Raw genomic sequence first — 26,484 nt, 5'->3', positions numbered from 1 at the left:
CATCAATGCTGCAAAATGGCCACCAGTGCCCGCTTGATGCAGCAAGTCACACCCCTGACTCGGACAAGCTACGCTGTGTGCTAGCTAATGCTTTTCAGTAATCCATGGGTGCAAGTTTGAAGTACAAGCGTGGTGGACATGGCAGCATGGATGGTGTAATGGTTAGCATTAGTGCCTCACACCACTGAGGTCATGGGTTTGATTTCCCACCATGGCCCTTGTGGGGTTTGTATATTCTCCCTGTACTTGTGTGGGTGTACTCCGGTTTCCTCCCACAATCCAAAAATATAACTGGTAGGTTCATTGGCTTCCACCTCAGTGTGAATGTGTGTCTGTACATGTGGTAGCTCCACTGGCGGAGGGACTCATGTGAGTGTTCAAATATTCTCTGTAAAGTGCCACCGAATATGTGCTCTGAATAAGAAACTGTTAATAATTTATAGTGGCGGATGCTCGATGAGTGTGGCCATATCTGTATGTACTAAGACTTGGGGAGTGAGATAATACCAACAACATGCCTACTTTTCTGTCAGCTCATTGAGGAAAGCCAGGTCATGTGACCCACGTTAAAGGGGTGGGGCTAAAATGATGATTTGTACCACTTAATCCTGCCCTTACACAAAGTACTGGCATTCCCTGTTAATCTCCTCATTTTGTCTGCTTCACTAGAAAGCAAGTGGGATGAAGGCGAGCCCCCTTCTCTTTAAACGGTGTGAGGGAGTACCCAAGCAATTGTGACTCTTCCGCAACTTCTGAGACAACTATGATCAACCAACCAGTCAATTTTCAAACATGTCCTGTAATATGGCAGTTATGAGTTAATTCGCTGTTTATCTCTCTCCAAGCTTTAGTACATAGGCCCTTATATCTTCTGTAGCAATGCATAATAAATGCTTCTTTATTGGTAGAGTTTCATTGAAACATAATCTTCAGATTATGTAACTACCTAATCCTTTTTTAACAGGTGGGTACATTGCCAACAGCCTTGCAATTATGACTGATGCACTTCACATGCTTACTGATCTCAGCAGTATTATTCTGACCTTGCTTGCACTCTGGTTGTCGGCAAAGTCTCCAAACAAACGTTTCACCTTTGGATTCCATCGGTTAGGTATGTCTCTGCTTCACCAGTTACTAATATATATGTATATATTTTTTAAGTATTTAATTTATCATTTTAGTGACTATAAATACATTCTAATGAATACAATTTTTTTCCCAACTTGAGCATTCTATAAGGAGACATTTCTATTGACTTTTAACACATACAGTATGCTCTTTTCAGAAGCACATACAATCACCATTGCTTTACTAAAGACAACATTATTTTATTTAATAAATGAATACAGTTAAGTTGCATAATTGGCCAAAATGATACCCCAAAAGGCAGGCTCTGTGTGCGATTCCTACAAAACCACAATAGCAAATGCAGTATATCTAAGTGTATTGCAAGGTACAGGTAGTTGAGTGCCATTAGTATATGAACCTGGTTTATGGCATTCATAGTCACATACAATTACCCTCATGTGCAGGGCTTGACAATTATTTTTTAGATCTAGGAGCCAGGGTGAAAGTGTTGGAGCCAGGCAAACTAAGAGTGCCCAAACACGGTGCGATGCATTGCCGGGTTAGTGACATCACATCACATCACCATAGGCGGGGCCTGAGTCTGTGCCTGAGCTGGGAGTTGAGAGCATCTCCCAGCGCTGGCTTTTTCATTGCAGTGAATGGGTCGGGCTTACACTGCACTGTGATCCAGGTTGAACTTGGAACACTTGCCGTGTTGAAAGACCGTTTACACCGCTTACAAACTTGGTTATTAGGGCCAGTGTAAAGGTGGTAAGACAGTCATGGAAAGAGAAGTGGAAAGGGACATAAGTATCGGCCAATCATCTCTGCTACTTAATCTCTCTCCAGTTGATCACTCTCCAAGGCTTACTACCTGTTTCTAGAAGTTGTGAACTGATCAGTGTGGCTTCCACCAACCCTCATGCTGGCGTTACAGCCCTTACTGGCAACCGGGCAGCACCTGCTGTTATAGAGCGCTGCGTCCTGGCACCAGAGCGATATGGCCGGGGTTATATATAAACACATAAGTATCAGTATACTTGGTGCCTGGTATGTGGCTGCACGCTGCTATGTGCAGGCTCTGGGTACCTACTTGCTGTAATAGTTGCGCCCATCTGTGCTGCTCAGACTGGGCTCTGTTGCTAAGGGATTGCTGAAAACAGGAGGGGTACGGAACGCCGGAACTGAAGGTCTCCATGCTGCCATATTGTATCTGTTCACGTCCATGTCAGGTCTCCTTCCTGTGACAGACCACTGGCACATGTGCAGGGAGAAGCTGCAGCAGCTTTCTAACCCGCTGCTGTTAGAACTCCCCTCTCTCACCACTGAATGTCATTCGCCAGGAGGGGGAAAGGGGGGTCTGGCACTGCTGCCGCTGGTCAGGAGGGGGTGTCAGGCAGCGCTGGCTGCTCTGCCCCTGGCAAAGGGGGGGGGGGCAGGGTCGGGCACTGCTGCAGCTCTTGAGGGGGATATGAGAAGTCAGGTAGCACTGCTACATACACTGCTGCCCACGCAGTCGCTGCTCAGAAGGGGGAGACGGAGTCATATAGCGCTGCCGCTGGTCTGGATGGGGAGGGAGGAGGAGAGCAGGGATGGGTAGCGCTGAAGCTGGTCTGGAGGGGGGAGACGCTGAGTCAGGCAGTGCTGGCCGCTCTTGCCTCTGCCCAGGAGGATGGGTGGGGGGGTCAGACACTGCTGCCCCTGCTCAGGAGGGGGAATGAGGAGTCAGGCAGCCGCTGGTCTGGAGGGGGAGACATGGGTCGGGCATTGTTGCCTGCACTGTTGCTCTGCCCACGACCAGATTCTGCTTCCTGCCTCCCTGCAAAGAAATCTAGGCTCCAGGAAGAAGAATTTGGCCCCTGGTATTTGTCAAGCCCTGCTTATGTGTAATAAATGTTTTGTTTTTTTTTGCCAAATATTCGCTATTGGTCATCAGTTTCCAAAATTGTCCACAATACATCAGAAACCACTCGCATACAAGAAAAAAGAACAAATTTGCTTAAAGAATCACCCAAAAACATATATGCTGAACATCGAAGAACACACCAATCCGCTTAGTGCTACCTATGTAAATATCCGATAACAAACGTCGTCCATTTTCTATGTGCAGTTGACCAGTTTCCCCTGCAGATAGTATGGCTTCCTTAGGCGAAAGTGTCTCTGCCTGCAAATGTGCCCTTATTGTACGAACTGTACTTGGCCTACATTAAAGTACCCATTCCCTCTCCTATTATGCATCTGCCAGCACAGGTATAGTAAGTGCCAGGATCAATCAATTCTGAATAGTGGGAGACTATCTTACCTCTATGGATTTCTTCTGCTACTGACGTCTTTATTCTTACCTAGAGTCGCCTATTAATTTTAAATGTACTGGTTAGAGATGTCCCTTGACAAAGATAAGCATGCTAAAACATTATTTAACGTGTTGGTTGACCTAGGTTAAATCCCTATCTTCGCCCAAAAAATATTAATTGAGCGCTGCAATAACGTTAACCTCATGGTACAAATCTTGATGTTTCCACCATTAGTTTTTGTTCCTTTTTTTTTTTTTTGCATTCCATATAGTCTTTCTTTTGAGATGTACAGTACACTTCCTAAATGGCTAAAACAGAATTCTTCTAATAGTAAAGTTGTGTGTTCTTATGTAATTGATAGATATATAACTACCATGTTTCTTAAAAAAAAAAAAAAAAGTGTATTGACAGATAATTGTTATGCACACTACATTCATTGTACATGTATAAATCTACTTTTATTTTGTATTGTATTTACATATGCAGTTCTTTAATAAAATGTTCTGTATTTTTAAAATAATACCAATTCTGAATCGGTGCATATATTTGTGTGCGGACTTACCATATGCAGAGCAATGGCACACACGGTAAAAGGCATATTGCAGACTCGGCGTTCATGACCGAAGTAGCCCTACTTTCCGAAGTATGCTAGTTTGTCAATACAGAGTACATTCATGTGAATACATTGCTGTTCTGTTTGCTGGCTAAAATTGTCAAACAGAACACATTCATTTATTAAAGTACAATTGGTGTGCCGTAAGATTCACAAAATGATTATACATACTAACTCGGAAGTTCTTAAGGCACCCCAACGGTCCAGGATCCAGGCTTTAGGTCTATCCATGGCTCAGCACATATGGTTAAATCTGACTGACTGAGCTACTAATTAAGTCACCTGTGGCCAAGTATTTGCCAGAATAGTCTTTGCAAAGTTGCATGTGCTCAAACCACTTGTTGAAGCAGTTGCAGGTATGTTTTCTACATGCTGGGTGAAGGTCTCCATTACAGGTTATGGTGACTCAGAACAAATTCCATGAGCTTAATTTGTGGGAACACAAAGAACTTGCATGTGGCCAGGTCTGGGTGGTGGATGAGATGGCCAAGCTCCTGGATTCATTCATGGGCCAGAAAATCCACCAGTTTCCTGGGAATTGTGGACGGGAGCATTGTAATGGAGGAGAAGGACACCACGAGAGTGAGTTCTTGAACTTCCAGCACTTGTATCAGTCATTGGTTAGCATACCAGTGACTGTGCTGCTTTTGCACAGGTAGCATGTCCACTCCTGGCTACGAAAACAGCCACCATTTGTTTGGCCACACTGCACCTACATAGGAATTTCTTCAGCGGCCCACCTCCAAATGGAGTGCGCTGGGCCGAATGTTTTTTGGTCTCAGGATCAAAACTGTAGATTCCAGGATTCCTCACCACTGCTGATCTCACATATAGAGTTTTAGTGACTGTCCTCAAACCTGGCCAGCATGTTGCGGAAAAAAAGTCTCTGAAGCTTCTTTCTGCTCTCAAATCAGCTGATGGGGCATCCGTTATGCAGACACCTTGCTCAGGCCAGTCTTTTTGTGGCGATGGATCCCAATTAGATGCCAGTCTCTATCTAATTGTGCCACGGTCACCCTTTTGTCATTGCGAAGTATGGCCTGAACGTCGGCAATGCTTTCCTTGGTGATGGCAGACACCGGATTCATTGCTGCCCGTCTCCTGTGCTGCGATTCTGCAAACCACTAAACACAGTATATTGGGACGGTTCTTCGTTCCTAAAAGCAGCTCAGCCAAAACTTTCCTGCTATTGCAGGTCACTCTTCTAACCAAAAATCATAGCTCCAGTAATCTCTGAACTTCATAATGATTTTTGAGAAGAAGTGAACCAGACTACTTCAGTGTGCAGTGCTGCTCGTACAGTTCTGTGCCTTGACATTTCCCAAGAACTTTAGTCAGAGATTACATTTCACAACCACTGAGCTTGTCACCCTATACACGGCGCATATGTAAATTGATCGCACTCGCCTTGTATTCACATGCAATAGCTTTTTCTAATACACAACAAATGGAACAGATAACCAGTCGAGGGTGGACATTCTTTCATTTTAATGTAGCCACAATTCCTACACATTTGCTATTGGCATTTCATGTTTTAGTTAATTTCCATATAGCTGAATGCATGTACTAGTTTCCTACATTTCAGTCCTGAATTGGAAAAAAACAAATAGTCTGTCCTAGATATCTAGTGAGATAGGAAAAAAATGTGTATGTAGAAGGAAGGCAGCGGCACTCGGAGGCTTCCGAAAACAGTGTTCTGCTTAAATCATGCAATCAGACATGTATGGCAAAGCCAACATTTTGGCAAGCACTTGTCCCCTTTTCCAATGCATACATGTATGTATATTTTATAATATTTATAATTTTATTTTTAATTGAAGTCAGAAGAGGCAAATTATTACAATAAAAATGCAATGAACTTGTTTTTTAGGTTACATTTCAATGATAGCCGTATAGGTGACCGATACCACATACAAGAATTATCTTGAGAAATAGCAAGAGGTGAATAGGCGAGGTTTAAAGGCAATCTGTCTTTGTGCTCCTTCAATGTAATCACTATAGGTTTCCAATTTTAAGGAATTACACAAACTGGTCTATATGAGAAGCATCTTGCAATTGGGATCAAATTCAATTCAGTGAGCAGTGAATAGTGCTGCGAGGGAGCTTCTGTGGCTACTCTAATCAGCGAGCGCTAATGCCGACTAGTGGATTGCTGTGCGCACCTGTCCTGGGTTACAAGCAGATGCTGTTTTAAGCCCTAGCGTGGTGCAAACCGCATTGCCCCGGGGCACTTAAGTTGATAAATGATGGTACTTGCGACTAAATGCCCGCGAGTACTGGCATTCTCCAACTTAGCAACACGCTGATTATAATAGCTCTGGGATCTCCCTACCGGCACTATGCACTGCGCACCATTGCATTGCATCGACCCAATGGACTGTTCTTTGCATTGCAATTTTGAAATAAGAGATGCTTTGAAGGACCTGGAGATATTTTACAGCAGAGAACCATTAAATATCTTAATCATTAACAGGCATGTTAAAGCTAGTGTTCAATGATTACGGAAGTGCATTGCACACATGCCATAAAAAAATGACTGCATTATGTGGATGCCCAATAGAAATCCGTATTTATAAACTGTATTCACCTGTATTAAAGTAAATGCATACAGATGATGTGCACATTTTGTAGTCATTTGTGATCAGATTATATGTTTTGAGATCTGTACTATTTTGGATTCAGTATCTGATTCTTAAGGCCCCCATACATTAGCCCGACTTGTCCTAGGGACAAGTGGGATCTGATTTCCCCGGCAGCTCCCGGGAGGGTTCACACATGATTAGGCACTTGGTGTGCCAAGTTTCGCATATTATTAATCACCATGCGATTTATCATGCAACTCCCCGGGAGCTGCAGTGGGAAATCCGGGCAGGGTCAGCGGTGGCAGATACTGGGGAGCTGCAGGGGGAGAGCCAGGCATGGTAAGCTGTCAAATAGGCAGTGGGCGGGGGCGCCGGAGAGCCGGGCAGGGGACACAGAGGGAGCACACGGGGGGACGTCCGGAGGCTGCACATAAGATTTAAGAAATCTTATGTGCAGCCGGTCCGACTGCCTGACTCCGATCCGATGCGCACGGGACCGTGCATTGTCGGGCGGGATGTCTAAACATGCAATTTTGGCCGATTTCACTTCCCGATTCATTTGAAATCTGGCCCAAATCGTATTATGCATTTACACTACAACGATATATCTGATGCTGAAATAGGATACAATTTCCCTTGAACTCCCCCTGGACCTTCCCGGGAGTGATTCCAGATGATTTGGTACTTTGGTGTAATTTTTTGCGTAAGATATATCTCATGCAATTGATCAAGCCGAGATAAATCACATGAGATATATCTTGGTATACCATTGTACCATACGATATATCTGATGGGCTGGATTAGGGGCTAGAGGGACTTGAAATTGTCAGTCAAACTTTCTGCAATAGATTGCATACGATATCGCATGCGCAAAAGCACTCCTTTTTCCATCCGATTATGATATAGCACAGGTGCGGTCCAACCAACCTAGGGGCTCCTATCCGACTCACTGGACTGAGCATCGGATCAGATGGAACACACAAACGATGTGGCACTTTTCAGATGATGGGGGAAATTTACTAAAGAAAATTTGTAAAAAAATAGGTGTATTTGTATCCAGAAATACACTTATTTTTGACATTTACTATCACGAAAATACGTCAATTCGTAGTCGTATTGATGTGCTATCAATACGAATACGAATTGTCATATTTTCGTGATAGTAAATGTCAAAAATAAGTGTATTTCTGGATACAAATACACCTATTTTTTACAAATTTTCTTTAGTAAATTTCCCCCGATATATCAGCCTGAAACATCTAAATCGACCAAAAACTTTAAAATCTTTCTAGTGTAAGGTGGCTTTAAGAGTAACTAATTTCTAAATCCCTGTTGCATGCATTAAGGCAGTGGTTCCCAAACTGTCCTGTGGCATCCTGGGGTGTCGGGACACTTGCAGGGCTGCCCTGGGCTGTGGTCCAGGAACAAATAAAAATTATTTATGGCCAATGAAATAAGCAAAACCAGTGCTTGTGGCTTCCACCAATATTTATCTTGCCTCCGGGTAACTGGGACGAACTTGCGCCACTGGTACCCAGCATAAGTTAAGGAGATAGACTCATTCTGGTTGAGGTGATCTGTCTGTCTCCCCTACACAATATAATTACCTGAAGGTAGAGTCCCTTTTTAACAACTTTTCCCAGCTTATTTGGTCATGTTGCTTATATGCTCTGTATTTTGCTTTTATTTTTTTGACTACAGAGGTTCTGTCGGCCATCATCAGTGTATTACTGGTGTACGTTCTCACAGGCTTCTTGCTGTATGAAGCAATAGAGCGAACCATTCACATGGACTATGACATTAATGGGGATGTAATGCTGATAACAGCAGCTGTTGGTGTTGCTGTAAATCTTATGTAAGTTACTTGATGGAAACTGAAATATTGTTAAACTGTAATTTAGGGCCTTATTCTAGTTCACTCTTTCTGACAAAATCCTTCTTAGATGGACAAAACCATGTGCACTGCAGGGGGGCAGATGTAAAATGTGAAGAGAGAATTAGATTATGGTGGTGTTTTACTTCAAAGTGAGATCTATATTGCAGTGTAAAAATAAAGCAGCTAGTATTTACCCTGCACAGAAACCAAAAACTCACCCAAATCTAATTCTCTCTGCACATTTTACATCTGCCCCCCTGCAGCGCACATGGTTTTGTCCATCTAAGAAAGATTTTGTCAGAAAGAGTGAAATAGAATAAGGCCCTTAGAGAGATTACATTCTAGTTATAAAACATTGAGTGAGATGTATAGAACAGTAAAACGAGTGAATATGCCCATGTCAACCAATCAGCTGCTACCTATAATTTTATGGAATGCATTTGATAAATGCTACTTCAAAGCTTATTGGTTGCCATGACTTCGTTCCTCTTTTTACTCATTCTGCTAATAATGCAAATGATGACTTCAAAATCAAGAATTGTTTAGTTGACCGTTTTTCCAGATAAAAGTCCTATAGTTATGCATATAAGACAAATATACTAGGTGATATAGGAAAATGGGTACTTGTTTCCTAGAACGGCGCCCGCTAAGCTATTTGCTTAGTGGGCTATTCTGCGTAGGGAAATCGCATCGCATCGCATGGGCCGTTTTAGTGACATGCGATGCAATTTTTTTTTTCCATGTAATTTATTCACTGCTCTGTGTGCCACAGGATATCGCATCGCACCTGCCACAAAATTGCATGCAATTTTATAGGGTGTGCGCAGGGCCGGTGCAAGGCACCGGAGCGCCCCAGGCGAGTCAGGGTGGGGGCGCCCCGGGGGGGGGGGGGGGGGGGGTGTACCTGTCCTGCGGCTGTGTATATAAAGCTTGCGGCAACGGGGGTCCCTGCAGTCAATAAAAAGTAACGAGCACTATCCGCCTGGCTACGCGGAAGCGCTTCTGTTGTGAAAACACTGGCTGCACGGCGCACGCTGATTGGCTGAATCTCAGCCAATCAGCGTGCGGCCAGTGTTTTCACAACAGAAGCGCTTCCGCGTAGCCAGGCGGATAGCGCTAGTTATTTCTTATTGACTGCAGGGAACCCCCGCTGCCGCCGCAAGCTTTATATACACAGCCGCAGGACAGGTACCCCCGCGGCAAGGGGGGGGGGGCAAAATGCTGCCCTCCAGTGGCCGGCGCCCTAGGCAAATGCCTAGATTTGCCTAGTGGTGGCGCCAGCCCTGGGTGTGCGATGCCATTACATTACAATAATATGATTGTATGTCCTAAAAAGAGGTTTTACGCATTGCGCTCGCCACGCTTTGGGCTCGGTGGCTCACTGCGCCGACGTGGATAGTGGGGTATGAAAAGGTCGGAGGCCGCGTTCCGCCGCCGCTCGCCACGATTCGGGGTGGCGTGGAAAGTGGGGGGCTGCGTAAAACCTCTTTTTAGGACATAAAATGATATCATTGTATAGGTAATACAGTGGGGCAGACAGAGCAATGAAAAAATTACATTAAAAAATCGCATCTCATCGCATGCCGCTATAATGGCCCATGCAATGCGATTTCCCTACGTTAGCGTACGTAGGAAATCTAGGCGTCGTTCTAGGAAACAAGTACCAGAAAATGTATTCTGATTATTATCCACAAACCGACATAGCACAGAATATGGGGAATCAGTACAACAAGGAAGTTAAAGCTTAGTACAGGCATTCCCAACCACGGTCCTCAAGGCACACCAACAGTGCAGGTTTTAGTGATATCCAGGCTTCAGCACAGTTGGATTAATCAGAATCACTCAGGTACTAATTAAGTCACCTGTGCTGAAGCCTGGATATCACTAAAAACCTGTACAGTGCCTTGAGGACCGTGGTTGGGAATGCCTGGCTTAGTAGCTGCAATTAGTTTGAAAGATGTAATTGCTCTCTATTTTCTTGTCCGCCTGCTTTTTATTCCAGATTATTGCATAAGATAGTTATTGTTTAGGAGTCAGCTAAAATTCACTAATGCATATAGGTGTGTACTCCGATCATATGAAATCTGCAAACAAGCCCTACCCATGTGTTACATGATTTATTTGATATGAGTTCCACCATGGGGGAGGGGGGATACATTATTGTAATTTCTGCTACAAGAAGCTTTGTTTTGTTTTTGCTTACAGATTCTAACACTATTTTCTCATCTACAGAATGGGATTTCTGTTAAATCAAGCAGGCCATCCTCATTCCCACTCACATTCTCCAAGTGCTCCAGCTGCTGCTGCTACTACTACTACTTCCAACGCCCATGGACACAGCCACGGTAGCCTGGCAGTCCGAGCTGCTTTTATACATGCACTAGGTGACCTCGCTCAAAGTATTGGCGTACTTATTGCTGCTTACATTATTCGTTTCAAGGTAAGCGTCCCTTTGTGAGAATGCTAGCTTGATTTAAAAGTGAACACCAGGTTTATTTGTTCTGTGATTGGTTATTATTTTTGCTATGTTAGCAGGATTTTGTTTTCCTTGTCAGAAGCTAAATGGCTAATTGTTTGCCAAGCATTAGTGCTGCATATCTGGTGACTGGATAATTTGTCACAAAACCATTAAAATGAACGTCCTTAATTCTCTCTTGAAGTTGGACCAATGCAATACAAGAATTTCAGGCAGAAAGAAAGACGTTAAGTAATGCTAACTTCTCACTGACTATCTTAACCCTTTGAATGTCAACATCTGGGAGATGTGCAAAATATCCGCTAGCAATGCCAGTTTCTCACATTTTTTTTATATAAAATCAAATAAAAAAAATGTTGTGGGGGAAAAAAATAAAACCATTACAGGTCACCTTATATAGGGATAAAAAAGTGAAAAAATCCATGTCCACCTTTTGACTTTCTACCTTGTCTGTGTCGACCTAATGCTTGTGTCGACCTAATGCTCCTGTCGACCTAATGCTCCTGTCGACCTAATGCTCCTGTCGACCTAATGCTCCTGTCGACCTAATGCTCCTGTCGACCTAACCCTATGTCGACTTTAAGACATGTCAACCTTGATGCATGTTGACCTTCCTCTTGTCCACCATATGATCGATACCTTCTATGCATGTCGTCTTTCAACTGTTTAAGTCGGTCATCAAGTTTTGCCTTCATCTGAAAACTTTTAAAGACTAGGAAACTGCTACAACTCCCAACTTAAATTTGTTTTAAGAAGGTCCAGTTTAGCAATAAATGCTGAAATCCCATTTGGCCTCAATGAAATACATTTTGCCGCCTTGAAGCTTTGCGATAGTTTTATTTAGTTTATCGAAAACATCACAAAGATAGGCCACATAAAGACATCGTTTATCAAGCACGTTGCTCAGACTTGAATCTAGGCTGAAGAAACTCCACTACTGTTTCAAAGAGTTCAGAGAAATGCAGCAAGCACTTTACTCTTGACAGACATCTCACCTTGCTGTGCAGGAGAAGGCATTTTAAATTCTTTGTCATTTTCTTCAGAGCTTGCGGAATGAGCATTTATATTGTTAACTGCCTTTATAACTCATTTCAAACATTCGTGCAACTCGACAGTCAAAACACCAGGTACCGCTGTTTTCACATGAGCTATAAATCCGTGATATCGTCCAACCATAAGTGTGGTGCTGTCAGTTGCACACACTAGAATATGTTAGAGGGATATTTTTCTCAGTTAAAATATCTACCGTTTTGTAGATTGAAAAACCGTTTGTATCGGATGTCAAAGTTCTGGCAAACCGTTCCTCCACTATCTCGTCAGTCTTGTTGGCTGAAACAACGTACGACTACATGCTTCATTGTCTCGAACCGTTGACTCGTTATTCTTGATCACAAATTCTGTATTCTTCAATACGTTGATTAACGTTTCGTCTATTTGAGCAGCCATCTCAATTCTTCTTGAAACCGTATCATTACTCATTGGAATTGATTAATTCCACTTGACCCAGGTATGTAGCATAGTATTGATAATCTCCTTACATGCGGGTACTAAGTGTTTCTCCGATAGTGTGTGGTTTTTCACATTTAGCTATTAATAAGGACACATTATAAGAACAAATCAGCCCCTTGTCTGCAGTGAGTGACGATTTCTTGAACATAACACTGACAGTGTGTCGGCGCTCAAGTTTGGACTTGAGATCTTGGGAAAAATTGAAGTGGCTTACCAACTTTGTCTGAATGCATTTTTACCATGTACTCCTTCTGTCGAGAAGGCTTCATGTGAAAATGTCTTTTCACAAAGGAGGCAAAAGGGGACCCGATTGTTGGCAGGTGATGTGACAAATCCGTATTTTAAGTATTCATTTAAATACTGTCAGCATTTCTTTTTCTCAGCCATACTAACGTATTCTTGTTCTTCACGGCAGTCATATCAGGAAACTTGGACTATTCATAAATTAAACTTAAATAAGCAAAACTCCCCCCAGTACGCACAGGCTAAAATTTGCTTTCAACAATACAGTTGCCTGCCTGTCAGCGCAAGCATTCCCCTCACCACACCAGATCTGAGTGACTGCGCATGCATGAGTCAAACAGTTTTCATCGGAGCTCGTACATCCCTGTAGCGGATGGGGCCAGTGACTGCCTGTGCACCACCATGGCATGCATGCCCGTTTCTTGGATGCTCTTGATCCTATTTGTACAACAGATGAGGTTGTATTTGAAAGGCACAAACATGTTGATCAAACAGTTACATATGTTGGGCAAGGTGCCACATCCTGGGTGAAATTTAATAGGATGAGAGATTCAGACAGTGAGAGATTTCGTGTTGTGTTGTGCAGATGTCATGAGTTTATATGCGTGCATCCCACACCATGATGGGGTAGAGGCTATTCAACTGTTAATTTCCAATAATATGCATTACTAGGGTCCCCCTGTTTAAAATTTTTTGCAGCTTCAACTAGTGCTTGCAAGGAATTGCAGGTACTTGTTTCCTAGCACGGCGCCCGTTGTAGGTGATCGCATACCTTAACTTAAGGTATGATATGGACGCGACCGACGCGATTTTAGGGCTATATTTAGCCTTTTCCCCCATCGCATGCCTAAAGTTAAGGCATGTGACCGATGCGATGGACCCGATTTTACATAGGGAACAATGTTAAATAGGCCAATGGACCCGATTTTTCATTGTATACCCACCCTTATGGGTATTTTACACGACAAATGCCCTCCCATTGTTAACGCCACCCCACGATGAACCCCAACCCGAAGCGTGGCGAGCTGCGGCGGTACGCGTTCTCCGACCTTTTCATACCCCCACTATCCACGTCGGCGTGGAGTGGATTTTATATAGTGTGGCGAGCGCCCGCGTAATATCTGTGAAGTAATGCGCGTCCCCTCGCGGGGCTCGCCACGCTTCGGGTTGGCGTTCATCGTGGGGTGGCGTTAACAATGGGGGGTCATTTCACCCATCAGGGTTGGGAAACAATGAAAATCGGGGTGTGGGGGGCATTTAACATTGGGGCCAATGTAAAATTGGGTCTCGGGGACCATTTTACATTGATTCCAATGTAAAAATCACGTCCATCGCATGCGATTTGATCTACACGATTTTTGGGGTCCCGATGGATACAATTTTTAGTGCTGGCGCCGTACTAGGAAACAAGTACCGAATTGCCTTTTATTGAATGGTAATATAGATCTTCATAAGCTTGGCTGTGCCATGGGGTCCAATGTGGCCCCATTGTGAAAATAACTTCCTGTAAATTGTTTAGTTCACTCATTCTTTTTTTGATTGAGTTTATTAAAGAGGGCGACTGCTACTTGTAGTGATTTCATTGGAAAAGTTTGGTACAAGGTTGGAACAGTATTACTTATGTTAGGTTGTTTTAGCAGGCTGCCGAGCCTTGTCTGAATTTTAAAGTGCATGGTCACAGCATCTATTCACGTTGAAGGGAGAGTTTGAGAACCTTTATAAGTGATGGGCAAGCCCCCAAGAATGACACCCCTTTTCGAGATATGCGCACCTTGAAACCCTGCTCATATCCCAGTGGAAACCTAATAATAGTGAGGACCAAAACGGTTTTGTATCCCTCCACAAAGTCGCAAGCATAGATGAGCAAGGTTTTTCTTAATGTTATAGCCAAACGTGTGCCCATCACGAAGCTTGTCGATAATTGAATCGGACTTATCCTTCCTGTTGTGTAACATATTTACATGTTTAGATATAGTTGAATACAATTTTCAAGAAATTCATGTCTCACCTACTGTATATTAGAAGAACATATGTTGATAGAATCATAATGCTCGGTGCACACAGTTTGCTATATTTGTTATTTGTTTAAATGATCAATATATTTTTAGTGCATCATCTGGCAATTTGTCAGAGAATATGAATGATAACTCACAAACTTTTCTTTCACTCATGGTTAGTGGTTGGGTGACGCCATTTATTGTCAAACAACTGTGTTTACTCTTTTTAAATCATAACCACTAACCATGCGTGAAAGTAAAATTTGTGGGATCATTCATATTCTCTGACAAATGGCCAGAAAATCACAAATTCTACTAGGGTATGTAAACTTATGAGCACAACTGTATATTCATTCTTAATTGTAGCACAGCTCATGCAGATATATCAGTACATCTTCTTGTATTTATGGCTGAATGCGAGGTAGGTTCGCTGCCAGACGTATCAGGATTCTGATAGGCAAATGTATATTTACAAGATTGGTTGTGCATAAACCATACCGATCAATACATTGGTTGATGTATTAACCAGAAATGTACCCAGCCTAACTTTCATGTTATATACTGATGTATATGATGGGAGTAAATAATATACCATTCTATCTTTCAGCCAGAATATAAAATTGCAGACCCAATCTGTACCTACATATTTTCTGTACTAGTACTTTCTACGACCGTGCGTATTATAAGGGACACAGTCCTTATAATACTTGAAGGTAAGCAGAAACCGGTGACTTTACAATAATGCTTATTTTTAGAGGCATATCCAGTCAGGGCTGGGCAACACCGACCCTCCAGATGTTGATGAACTACACATCCCAGCATGCCTTGCATCAGTTTCAGCATGGCCACATAGCAAAACTAATGCAAAGCATCCTGGGATGTGTAGTTTATTAACATCTGGAGGGCCGGTGTTGCCCAGCCCTGAGTTGGGTGGATATGGTGCATGGGCAAAACCTCACACCTAATTCGATATGCCAATAAATATATAAACTCATGTCAGCTCTGTTTTGGGAAATCGCTTTGGTACTTATGTAGTATCTGGGTGCCCGATCTTAAGATCGGGTCGGAAAATCGAAAACGCATCGAAATTGCATGTGAGATCGCATGCAATTCGATGCAATTTTTCATAGGATTCAATGTTAACAAGGTCCTGTTCATTTCCCCACTATCCAAGTGGGCATAGAGTTGATTTTATATAGCGTGGCTCGCCACGTGCCCGAAGCGTGGCGAGCGGCCGCGGATTACTTAAAATGTTTTCCGCGGGGCTCGCCACGCTTCGGGCTCAGTGGCTCGCTGCGCTCGCCACGCTATATAAAATCAACTCTATGCCCACTTGGATAGTGGGGAAATGAACAGGACCTTGTTAACATTGAATCCTATGAAAAATCGCATCGGATTGGATGCGATCTCGCATGCAATTTCGATGCGATTTTGCCGAAAATCGCATCAAATCGCATCTGATTGTATGCCTTAAGGTAAGGCATCCAATCACAAAATCGGGCGCCCAGATACTACATAAGTACCATCGCTTTTTTATTTATTTATATTTTATCTGAAGTTCAAGCAGATGAAGTGCATAAAATAAGGTCTTGTGTATGTATCTGTCACTGAAGCCTTTTCAATGAGTAAGTGCATGTGCTCCGTTTCCTGAGGTGTTTATCACATATGCAGCTTAGACCAAAAGCATTCCTAATGATGCTAAAATCTGTCTTCTGATTAGAGAAATCCTCCCACTTTTTTCTGTTAATGTCTTATGATTTTAGAGGGGTTTCACAAACTGGTTATGGTATACAGGATTGACAGGCATTAGGTTTACATGGAAAAGTTGGCATGCACAAGGCCGACCAGAGCCTTTAATGTGTTTTTTCGATGTCAAATTAGGTTTTAGCATGTTTACTCTAAATTAGTGTACCGCTTCCCATGCTTCCGGCCCAATCAGAGTCCATGTGGATGTAAAGTTCAAAGAAAGAAAAAAAAGATTCCAAAAATCTCATGTCAATTGTTTCATGTGTTGATCATTGTCATGTCAACCTATTGACTTTGAACCAAGACACTGACAACCTGTCCGTTGCATACTAACTTTACTCTGAAAAAATTAGACTTGTCCTTCGTTTAAATGACAGTCCATTCTGCATTCACCTGTCTGAATATAGCTTGAATTTAGCTGCAAGGATGTCTAGTAAACTGCCTAGATGTTGGTGTACGTTTGTCTCCACTGCAGGCAGCACGTGCCAACAAACAAATTAATATCCAGCACTTACATACATACAGGGGTTAATGTATTAAGCCTGGTGAAGTGATAAGGCTGGGGCCACACAGCGGCCAATAGGGTCCCATTCATTGGGACCTGCTTGGCTGGAAGGATCCTGTACACAGGTGCTGGGTTCGACTGCACCATACTGTGGGAGGACTGGAATTCAAGGTGAACACATACATTTCTCTTTCATCCATCCTGGTGACACAGCTCAACCATGGGATGTAGGAGGGTCCGAAGGAGCCAGGCACCTATGCTAAAGCTTTGTGAGAGGCAGTCTCCTCCCTCCTGCATCCCATTATTCCCTAGTTTGTGTTGGGTGCCCACTGGAGTGGGTACTATGCTGAAGGGCTGCTACAGCAGCCATGCGATAGAGTAGCTAGGGTGTTTGTTTTTTTATTAATATTTCATCTTAGTTAGTGCAGGCACAGTGTGAGGCTTCCAGGGAAAATTTCCTCACACTGACAGCGCAGCAGAGGCTGACAGAAGCGCATCCTGTCAGCTGTCTGTGTGCTGAGACACGCTGTCTGGTCTCTAAGCACTAAAGGGATGTTTCCTGGACCCTGGGGGACACTGGAGCCGGCTCCCTGCAAAAGGGGGGATCATGGGTGACTGGCACCCCGTGATGGCAGCCGCCATCTTGAATGGGTTTGCAGGCTGAATTAGGAGATTGCAGCCTGTTACAGGAGCTCAGCGCAGCTGGGTGTTTTAATTGGTCCCCATTGGAGGGGAGACACAGAAAACCAGAAGGATCGGGGAAAAGGTGCCAAAAGAGCCTCCCACCCCGCTGTAGCAGGGATTTTGGTCTCTTTCTTCACTCTGCCCTGGCGAGCTTTCATCCCACACTGTGCGGAGCTGGAAGGAGATTTATTACTGCAGACAGAGTGACAGTTCTTCTGAGGCAGCGTTTTCCCCGGTGACCACAGAGGGTCAGACACAGCGGCAGACAGATAAGTACACTGATATATATTAACTTTGTAGAAACGCCTGGCTTAATGCACTGTGTGAAAATCCTGACCGGAAGGTGTAATGCTGCTGTGCTGGGGGAAGGAGCGTCTGCCATGTTAATTAACTGCAAATTTTGTGGGCTTAAATGAACTCCTGAACAGATGGACCATGGGGATATATGCCCTACATGCGAATCTGTGCCCAGTGGGGTGCAAGCCCAGAGGGTTGAGCAACCTGAGCCTGCGTGGGCAGCTGCTCTTGGAAGGTCTGTGTCTGCCTTAGTACAGGCTTTAAACATGAGTTGCTTAGAACTCCCAGGCCATTGTCTTCCTCACAACCTTCGGTTGGCTCTATTCCACCCTCTCAGGTTGGACGCGGCATTTATACAAGCAATGCAGGACACTGCTCAGAGTGTACCCAAGATTAATGCTTTTATGGAGCAGTTTATAATAGTAATAATAATTTTATTTATATAGCGCTCTTTCTCCAATAGGACTCAAGGCGCTTAACAGAATGAATGTAATACAGTACAGAAACACTACTTCTGAGGTTTTTCCCAGACACCCTTTATCCACCCCACCTATACCTAATATAGACTCTGAGGAGGACGAGGAGTATGTGGAAGACATGTCATGGGATCAGAGAGAAGAGATTGAATCCTCTGTACCTGGTGTTGATTTAATTTTGGCTGTAAAACAGGCATTGAATTTATCTGAGGCGTATAAGGTTCCCCATCAGGGACGCAGTCACTTTTCCTTCTGATGAAGGCATGCAAGAATTGCTGGGAGGGGCGTGGAAAACCCCTGATAAGACTACTTATGCCTGAAAGGTTTTTGAGCCTTTACCCCATACCTGAAGAGCATGTCAAATTGTGGGAAAAAGTCCCACTGGTAGATGCCCCGGGTGCTAGGCTGTCATAAGCTACTGCACTGCCTGTGCAGGGGACCCTGTGGATAAAAAGGTAGAGGGTTGATTAACAGCAGTTTTTGAAGGTGTTGGCCATTTCCGTGATGGCCGGGAGGGCCTTGTAACTTAAGGCATGGGAGGCCGACAATGAATCCAAGAAGTCTCTGGAAGCATTGGCTTTTTAAAGGGAGTTGCTTTTTGGTTCTGAATTGGAATCCCTCATTAAACAGGCAACGGGGGGTAAAAGTACATTTCTTCCCACGCTGGCAGCCAATCAGGGAACTTCCAGGTTTGCTGCTTTTCTCTCATCCTTTCGTCCCTCCTTTAGAGTGGGTGCTTCCTCCAGAGGGCAGTCTAGTGGAGGAAGATTTGTTGCTGGAAAAGGTAAAGCTCCCAAGTCCCGTTTTGGTGCCTATGCAAAAAAGCAGACTTCCAAGGGTGTGAAGAAGCCCTGTGCATGAAGGGCCGGAGGTTCCCCTGTTTGGAATCAGAGAGGGGAGTCGCTTCTTGCTGTACCAGGATGCTTGGGCTCTATCCGCCCAGGATCCTTGGGTTCTCAATGTGGTTTCCCAGGGATACAGGATCAACCTGAGGGGCGTTCCTCCAAGGAGGTTTCTTCCTACACCTTTACCCATGGAGGCACGCTCAAGAAAGGCCCTTTTGGGGGTGGCGAGGTCTCTCCTGGAGAAGGAATTGGTAGTTCCGGTACCGCTTTCTTGGTGCCCAAACCTGGACAACTCCATTAGACCGATTCTGAACCTGAAGTCTCTGAACCTCCACTTGTGGGTGGATCACTTCAGAATGGAATCCTTGAACAGTTCTGAGCCTGGAGCTATTTGTACGTACCTATATGCGAAGAATATCAGTCTTTGCTGCATTACGCGATAGGCGATTTACATCTGTAGTTTCGGGCTCTTCCCTTTGGGCTGGCGACAGCTCCAACGGTGTTCACAAAAATAATGGCGGTCATGGCAGCAGCACTCAGGCTCCGAGGAATTGTAATCAACCCGTATTTGGACGATCTTTTGTTCAAAGCTGAGTCAGCAGAGAGGCTGCAGGAGAATCTTGTAGTGGCAATTCAGTTTCTGCAGAGCCATGGGTGGATTTTAAATCTACCAAAGTCCCAGCTGTGCCCCACTCAGAGGCTTCAATTTTTGGGAGTCATTCTGGATACACATCTTCATTGGGTATATCTTCCAGAATCAAAGGCCAGAGATGTTTGTCAGTTAGTTTTGACCATTCTACAGTCACCCGGTCTGTCAGTATGGCATTGCCTGAAGCTACTGGGCAAAATGGTGGCGACCTTCGAGACCCTTCAGTACGCCAGATTTCATTCAAGGCCGTTCCAATAGAGCATCCTGGCGTGCTGGTCGGGGAAGTCCATGAAAATAGAGAAGGTTCTCTTAACTCCAGAAACTTGGAATTCCTTACTGTGGTGGACGGATGTGGAGTCTCTCCAGTTGGGATGCTCCCTTCAGTCATGGGATTGGTTGGTGGTCACCATTGACGCCAGCCTCGGGCTGGGGAGCAGTAGCCCTGAATTTCAGGTTGCAGGGTCTATGGTCCAGTGTGGAATTGTCCTTACCGATCAATGTCCTGGAGCTGCGGGCGGTCTGGAAGGCGCTTCTGCAGGCGGAAGAGGTTCTGAGGGGATCTCCCATTCGAATCCAGTCAGACAATGCCACGGCTGTGGCTTATCTGAACCACCAAGGGTGGCACTCACAGCAGGATGGTGATGAAGGAAGTGTTTCGGATCTTCGAGTGGGCAGAGGCCATTGCACCGGCCTTATCTGCTTTTTCATTCCGGGAATTCGGAATGTGGAAGAGAATTTCCTCAGCAGAGCGGATCTCCTGGAAGGAGAATGGGCGTTACACCCAGAGGTGTTCCAGGAAATAGTGGTTCTTTGGGGACTCCCAGAAGTGGACTTAATGGCATCCAGATGCAATTGTCAGGTATACAGGTTTTGTGCGAGGACCAGTTATCCGCTGGTGCGGGTCCTCAAGGGTGAGGACACAAGGAGCAACCATCATTCTGATAGCTCAGGATTGGCCAAGGAGATCTTTGTATTCCAACATTCTGAGCTTGTCGACAGCGTTGTGGCGTCTTCCACTTCGTCTAGACCTTCTCAGACAAGGGCCACTCCTTCATCAGGACCTAGTTCGGCTCAATTTGACGGCCTGGCTCTTGAAACCTCCATCTTAAAAAAGAAGGGTTTCTCAGACGCAGTTATCCGAACCATGATTAGTGCAAGGAAATTGTTACCGGAGGTGCAAACCTTCCTCCAAGGGGTTACGCATCTTAAACCTCCTTATAGACAACCAGTGGCTCCTTGGGATTTATCTCTGGTGTTATTTGTGTCTGCAGAAACCACCTTTTTGAACCGTTAAGGTCGCTTGACCTTAAATTTCTGACTTGGAAACAGAAACCGAACTGTTCCTAAGTTTTTGCCTAAGGTGGTTTCCACCTTTCATTTAAACCAAGAATTTTGATTCCGGTGTTTTGTCCTCCAGAGGAGGTCAGGAATAGGGACAAACTAAAGAAACTGGATGCTGTTCGCACTTTGCGCATTTATGTGGATGGAATGAAGGAGTTTCGAAAAACTGACTTGTTATTTGTTTTGTATGATGTACATGAAAGAGGCTGGCCAGCTTCAAAGCAGACTATTGCTAGGTGGTTAAGTTCGGTTATTGCTTTTGCCTACACTAAAGTAGGCACACCATTGCCCTTCAGATTTAATGCTCATACCACCAGGTCGGTTGCTGCCTCTTGGGCTGTGCGCCACGGGGCTCGGTCGGAGCAAGCATGCAGGTCTGCCACTTGGTCCTCTGTTCACACTTTCACCAAATTCTACAGGTTCCATGAGTTCGCGTCAGAGGAAGTTTCATTTGGGCGAGCTGTGATGAGAACTGCGGGCCTGAGCGTAACCTCCCAAAGGACCGGCTCTTGAACGTCCCATGGTTGAGCTGTGTCACCAGGATGGATGAAAGAGAAAAGGGGATTTTTGTAAGAACTTACTGTTCAATTCCCTTTCACTGAATCTATCCTGGTGACACAGCGATTTCTCCCTTACGCTAAGTAAGTAATGCCGTTTCATGTGTTGTCATGTTATGATGGTTATAATTACTTGATTGTGCATATTAATATGTTCAAGCATTGTACTGAGTTAATGTATCCTAGTGTGCTTTGGAAGTTGAATTGAGGAATGCTGGGATGCAGAAGGGAGGAGCCTGCCTCACAAAGCTTTAGCATAGGTGCCTGGCTCCTTCGCACCCTCCTACATCCCATGGTTGAGCTGTGTCACCAGGATGGATTCAGAGAAAGGGGTTTTAACTGTAAGTTCTTACAAAAAATCCCCTTTTCAATGTATATGTTCACACAGTGCAGCTGTGCTGTGCTCCCCTTGAAATGCAGTCAAGTGGCAGGATCCGGCCACAACGTGTGTAACCCCACACCGCCTTCTGTGGCCAAGGTGTTGTGGCCCCAAACTAAAGCACCAGCAAGTTGACTCCTAACTGTCAAGATATAGACTGGGGGGGGTGTAGATGTATTATCAGGCAGTTAACTGTTTTTAATTTTCAGATCCTGCTTCTCCTGCAATAATGTGCAGAAGGGGGCACACGTTTTCCCCTAATGTGTTATCTCCCCTTCAGCCGATAAGGAGAGCCATAATGTTCTGCCTCTTTGGCTTTCCTTTTCGGCGTCTGTGTGATACTATACATGTGCCTGCACTCTCCCACCCCTCTCCCCCGGGTACAGCACAGAGCCATCGGCAGGGTTATCATTGTCCCTGCTGTAAGGATAGGACAACGCTAGCCTGGGGCTGGCAGAAGTGGACACAGCAGCTTTAAGAGGGCAAAGTATGCCCGATATCACTCATATTGCAAGTGATCAGCAGGGCTAGGTGTTAAGCGGCAGGCTGCCCCTAGTGCATGTTAAGTGCACAATTAACTGTTTTTTTTTTTTATGTATTAACTCCTCCTGGGTTTAATAAAATGACAGGAGTTGACTGGCTGCGGCGTTATCTCATTCCACTTATCACTTCACCAGGCTTAATATGTCTGCTCCAGAGTTCCTGGTCTAAAAATCTTTCTATAAGCAAAGAATTATAATCGCATTAGGATCTAGAAGTACTATATTGTGTATCGGGGTTTAATTAGAATAGTTATAAATTTGTATTTAACTGAATAAAATGTCCCAACAAATATTATTGTTTTATTCCAGGAGTTCCAAAACATCTAAATATAGATCAGATAAAAGAAGACATGATGAAAATAGATGATGTATTTTCAGTAGAAGACCTTAATGTCTGGTCACTGACGACAGGGAAATCAACGGCCATAATCCGTTTACAACTAAGTAAGTGCATTGCACCAACTCGTATTAACAGCAAACACAAAACTTTGCTACAAGCTTTTTTAAGATAGTATTTGAAGTGTGTTCTTAAGGAATGGTATTGGGATCCCAGCGTTGTAGTGGCAGGGGTCATAAGAATGACTGTAGCATCCCGACACCTGTATTAACACTCTTCCCCCCACTTGTAAAAAAAAACCCTCCCACCCCTTTAAACACAGCCTAACCTAAACCTTACCAGCATTCCGGATGCCGAAAGTTGAGATTCTGGCATTGTCAGTGTGGTCGGAGTTCTGTCTCGGGAGAATTTAAGTAGGGAACGTGTTCGGCAAACTGCATTTCTCCTAGAACTACACTGTAGATTTTTCTGAGTGATGCTATGGAAAGCTGCAGGCAAGCTGACATATCAGGATCAGCTTTATTGGCTAGGTATATTTGCATATACTAGGAATTTGATTTGCTGTGCAACAGCCGGGTAGGTAACAGTTCAACAGTGACAGTACTGATATACATGAACATATACAGATATATACTACATGTACCCTGGGAAGGGTGATGGACATGTTCAGGGGGGGGACACAGGAACATATACCCACCGAGCTGCACAGCGCCTAGGCAGCCATTAACGGTACCAGCCAGGTAGGTAACAATATAAGCAGAGACAGGGGAGATACATGAGTGTATATGGCTGAATGCTCAGTCCCTAGGCTGCCATTAGCGGCGGCGCCATCTTGATCCTGCTGCTCGCGGGCAGCAGCAGTAGGGCTCAACAGTTCATCTCCCTACAGCCCTCCACAGGGTGGACATAAGGCTGTAGACTTGGGTGGCCAGCGTGTCAGGGCCCTTGCCGGAGCTGTAGATGGGGTGAGCCCTCGTGCAGGGAGAGGGGGCAGAGACCATGAGGCCAGGCAGGAGTTGGGAGTTTTGGGACCTCACCTCGTGGGGAGCTCCCCACGAGGTTGTACCCATGAGCACGTGGGAGGGGTGGCTGGATGCCATGGATGCTGTTTCATCACCTGCCGGGATTATCCACTTCCCTCCTCACCTCTGGGGGCTGTGACACTGCTGTTGTTCTGGGGTCATCCATGTCAGTCCTCATCCTCCATCCTGCTCTGGACGGGGGGCTTCCACCACTGAGGCCTGGGGCCGCGGCCACTGCTCTGTTGCCTGCTGGAATCATCCACTTCCACGTGGTGATGGAGTGCCCCGTCTTCAGGCTGGGGGGGCGCCGGGCCGGGGGTTGTCCGCTTCCATCCGTCTCTGCTCCTCCGTCACTTCTCCACTTTCTCAGCCTCATCTCCCTCACATTGTGCCGGATCTCCCCCTCTCCAGGGGGGCTGGGGATGCGAGCTCCGGGGATGGGATCTGGGAGCACACATGTGTGCGACCATCCGGTTCCACCGGAAGTCCACAAAATATATATATGTATGTATGTGTGTGAGTGAATGCAGAGTCCATAACTGTTAGTGTACGTCCCTGCAAGTTTTTTTTCTATCATCTGGGCTATTCCATAAGCAAATTAACTGGTGATACAAAGGCAGATATCTCTACCTTTCTACTATGTATACAAAGAAAAAATGCCCCAAGGGCAAATCAGGCGCAAAAATTAACAATATATATGTTGTTTTAATTTATATAATACACAGCTCAAAAAATATGTGCTGCTCCCAAAGAAAAAGACTGGGTCTTTTTTAACAAGAACAAGAAATATGTAGCAAATAAGAGAGCGCACTGTGTTGATCAATTTGTAAATTTTTACTGAACAATTTAGAAATACATTTAATACATTTATAAAAAATAAAAAATAAAATAATATTAAATAAAATTGAATGAACAGACAATTAATTTAAAAATATGTGCTTAAAGCACTAGAAATTCATTAAAACCTTCCGACCGTGAATTAATTTGTAGTTAGCCAGATCGGTAATTTGTGCCTTCAATTGTAACAGTTCCTGAGGAATCAATAATGCAGTTCCTTTAAATATATTGTACTGATGTGCAGCTGATAGCTATCAGTTAGGCGATGCTCCTTATTGTAAAAAACAGGTTATATTACCAGACGTCTCCTGCGGGTGGGTGGGGTGGTGATGTTGGATCCAGACGGACACCCGCTACCACCGGTGTTGCTCCGATGGTGAGGGAGCCGGTACCGGGAGCAGGTGTCTTAGACGGGACTCAGCAAGTCTGCTAACAACCAACGCGGCCCCGATGTGAAGAGAGCCAGCGTTGGGAGCTGACAGGGCTGGAAAGTGAGTCACCCCCGGACGGTCTGATGTAGTGGACGTCTCTGCGCACCTTTGCAGGGGACACTGGAGGGATAAACCTTTTGCTGTTAGTAGGAGCAGTCCGGCAGTGTGGGGCACAGGTGAATCAATTGAGGCAGTCTGGAAAGTAGTCACGATCGGAGTAAAGTACGTCTTGACGTACTTAAGACGTACTTTACTCCGATCGTGACTACTTTCCAGACTGCCTCAATTGATTCACCTGTGCCCCACACTGCCGGACTGCTCCTACTAACAGCAAAAGGTTTATCCCTCCAGTGTCCCCTGCAAAGGTGCGCAGAGACGTCCACTACATCAGACCGTCCGGGGGTGACTCACTTTCCAGCCCTGTCAGCTCCCAACGCTGGCTCTCTTCACATCGGGGCCGCGTTGGTTGTTAGCAGACTTGCTGAGTCCCGTCTAAGACACCTGCTCCCGGTACCGGTTCCCTCACCATCGGAGCAACACCGGTGGTAGCGGGTGTCCGTCTGGATCCAACATCACCACCCCACCCACCCGCAGGAGACGTCTGGTAATACAGTCGGGCAAAAAAGTATTTAGTCAGCCACCAATTGTGCAAGTTCTCCCACTTAAAAAGATGAGAGAGGCCTGTAATTTTCATCATAGGTATACCTCAACTATGAGAGACAAAATGAGGAAAAAAAATCCAGAAAATGACATTGTCTGATTTTTAAAGAATTTATTTGCAAATTATGGTGGAAAATAAGTATTTGGTCAATAACAAAAGTTCATCTCAGTACTTTGTTATATACCCTTTGTTGGCAATGACAGAGGTCAAACGTTTTCTGTAAGTCTTCACAAGGTTTTCACAAACTGTTGCTGGTATTTTGGCCCATTCCTCCATGCAGATCTCCTCTAGAGCAGTGATGTTTTGGGGCTGTCGCTGGGCAACACGGACTTTCAACTCCCTCCAAAGATTTTCTATGGGGTTGAGATCTGGAGACTGGCTCGGCCACTCCAGGACCTTGAAATGCTTCTTACGAAGCCACTCCTTTGTTACCCGGGCAGTGTGTTTGGGATCGTTGTCATGCTGAAAGACCCAGCCACGTTTCATCTTCAATGCCCTTGCTGATGGAAGGAGGTTT

The 26,484-nt window shown here is 44.8% G+C and overlaps 1 protein-coding gene across 1 annotated transcript in view; it reads left to right on the top strand.

Annotated features, from left to right (window-relative positions):
• The window catches only part of SLC30A4 (solute carrier family 30 member 4), a 37,942-nt gene that overhangs the window by 2,106 nt on the left and 9,352 nt on the right, over window positions 1-26,484 (top strand). The window contains exons 2-6 of the mRNA XM_083183967.1: window positions 965-1,111; window positions 8,259-8,412; window positions 10,666-10,873; window positions 15,266-15,371; window positions 22,989-23,123. Coding sequence (XP_083040093.1) covers window positions 965-1,111; window positions 8,259-8,412; window positions 10,666-10,873; window positions 15,266-15,371; window positions 22,989-23,123 — 750 coding nt within the window. The remainder of the gene's footprint in view (window positions 1-964; window positions 1,112-8,258; window positions 8,413-10,665; window positions 10,874-15,265; window positions 15,372-22,988; window positions 23,124-26,484) is intronic.

This window comes from Crinia signifera, chromosome 4 (assembly GCF_055691185.1).
Source record: "Crinia signifera chromosome 4, ASM5569118v1, whole genome shotgun sequence".
NCBI classification, from domain to species: Eukaryota; Metazoa; Chordata; class Amphibia; order Anura; family Myobatrachidae; genus Crinia; species Crinia signifera.
This window is presented reverse-complemented; position numbering and strand designations above follow the sequence as displayed.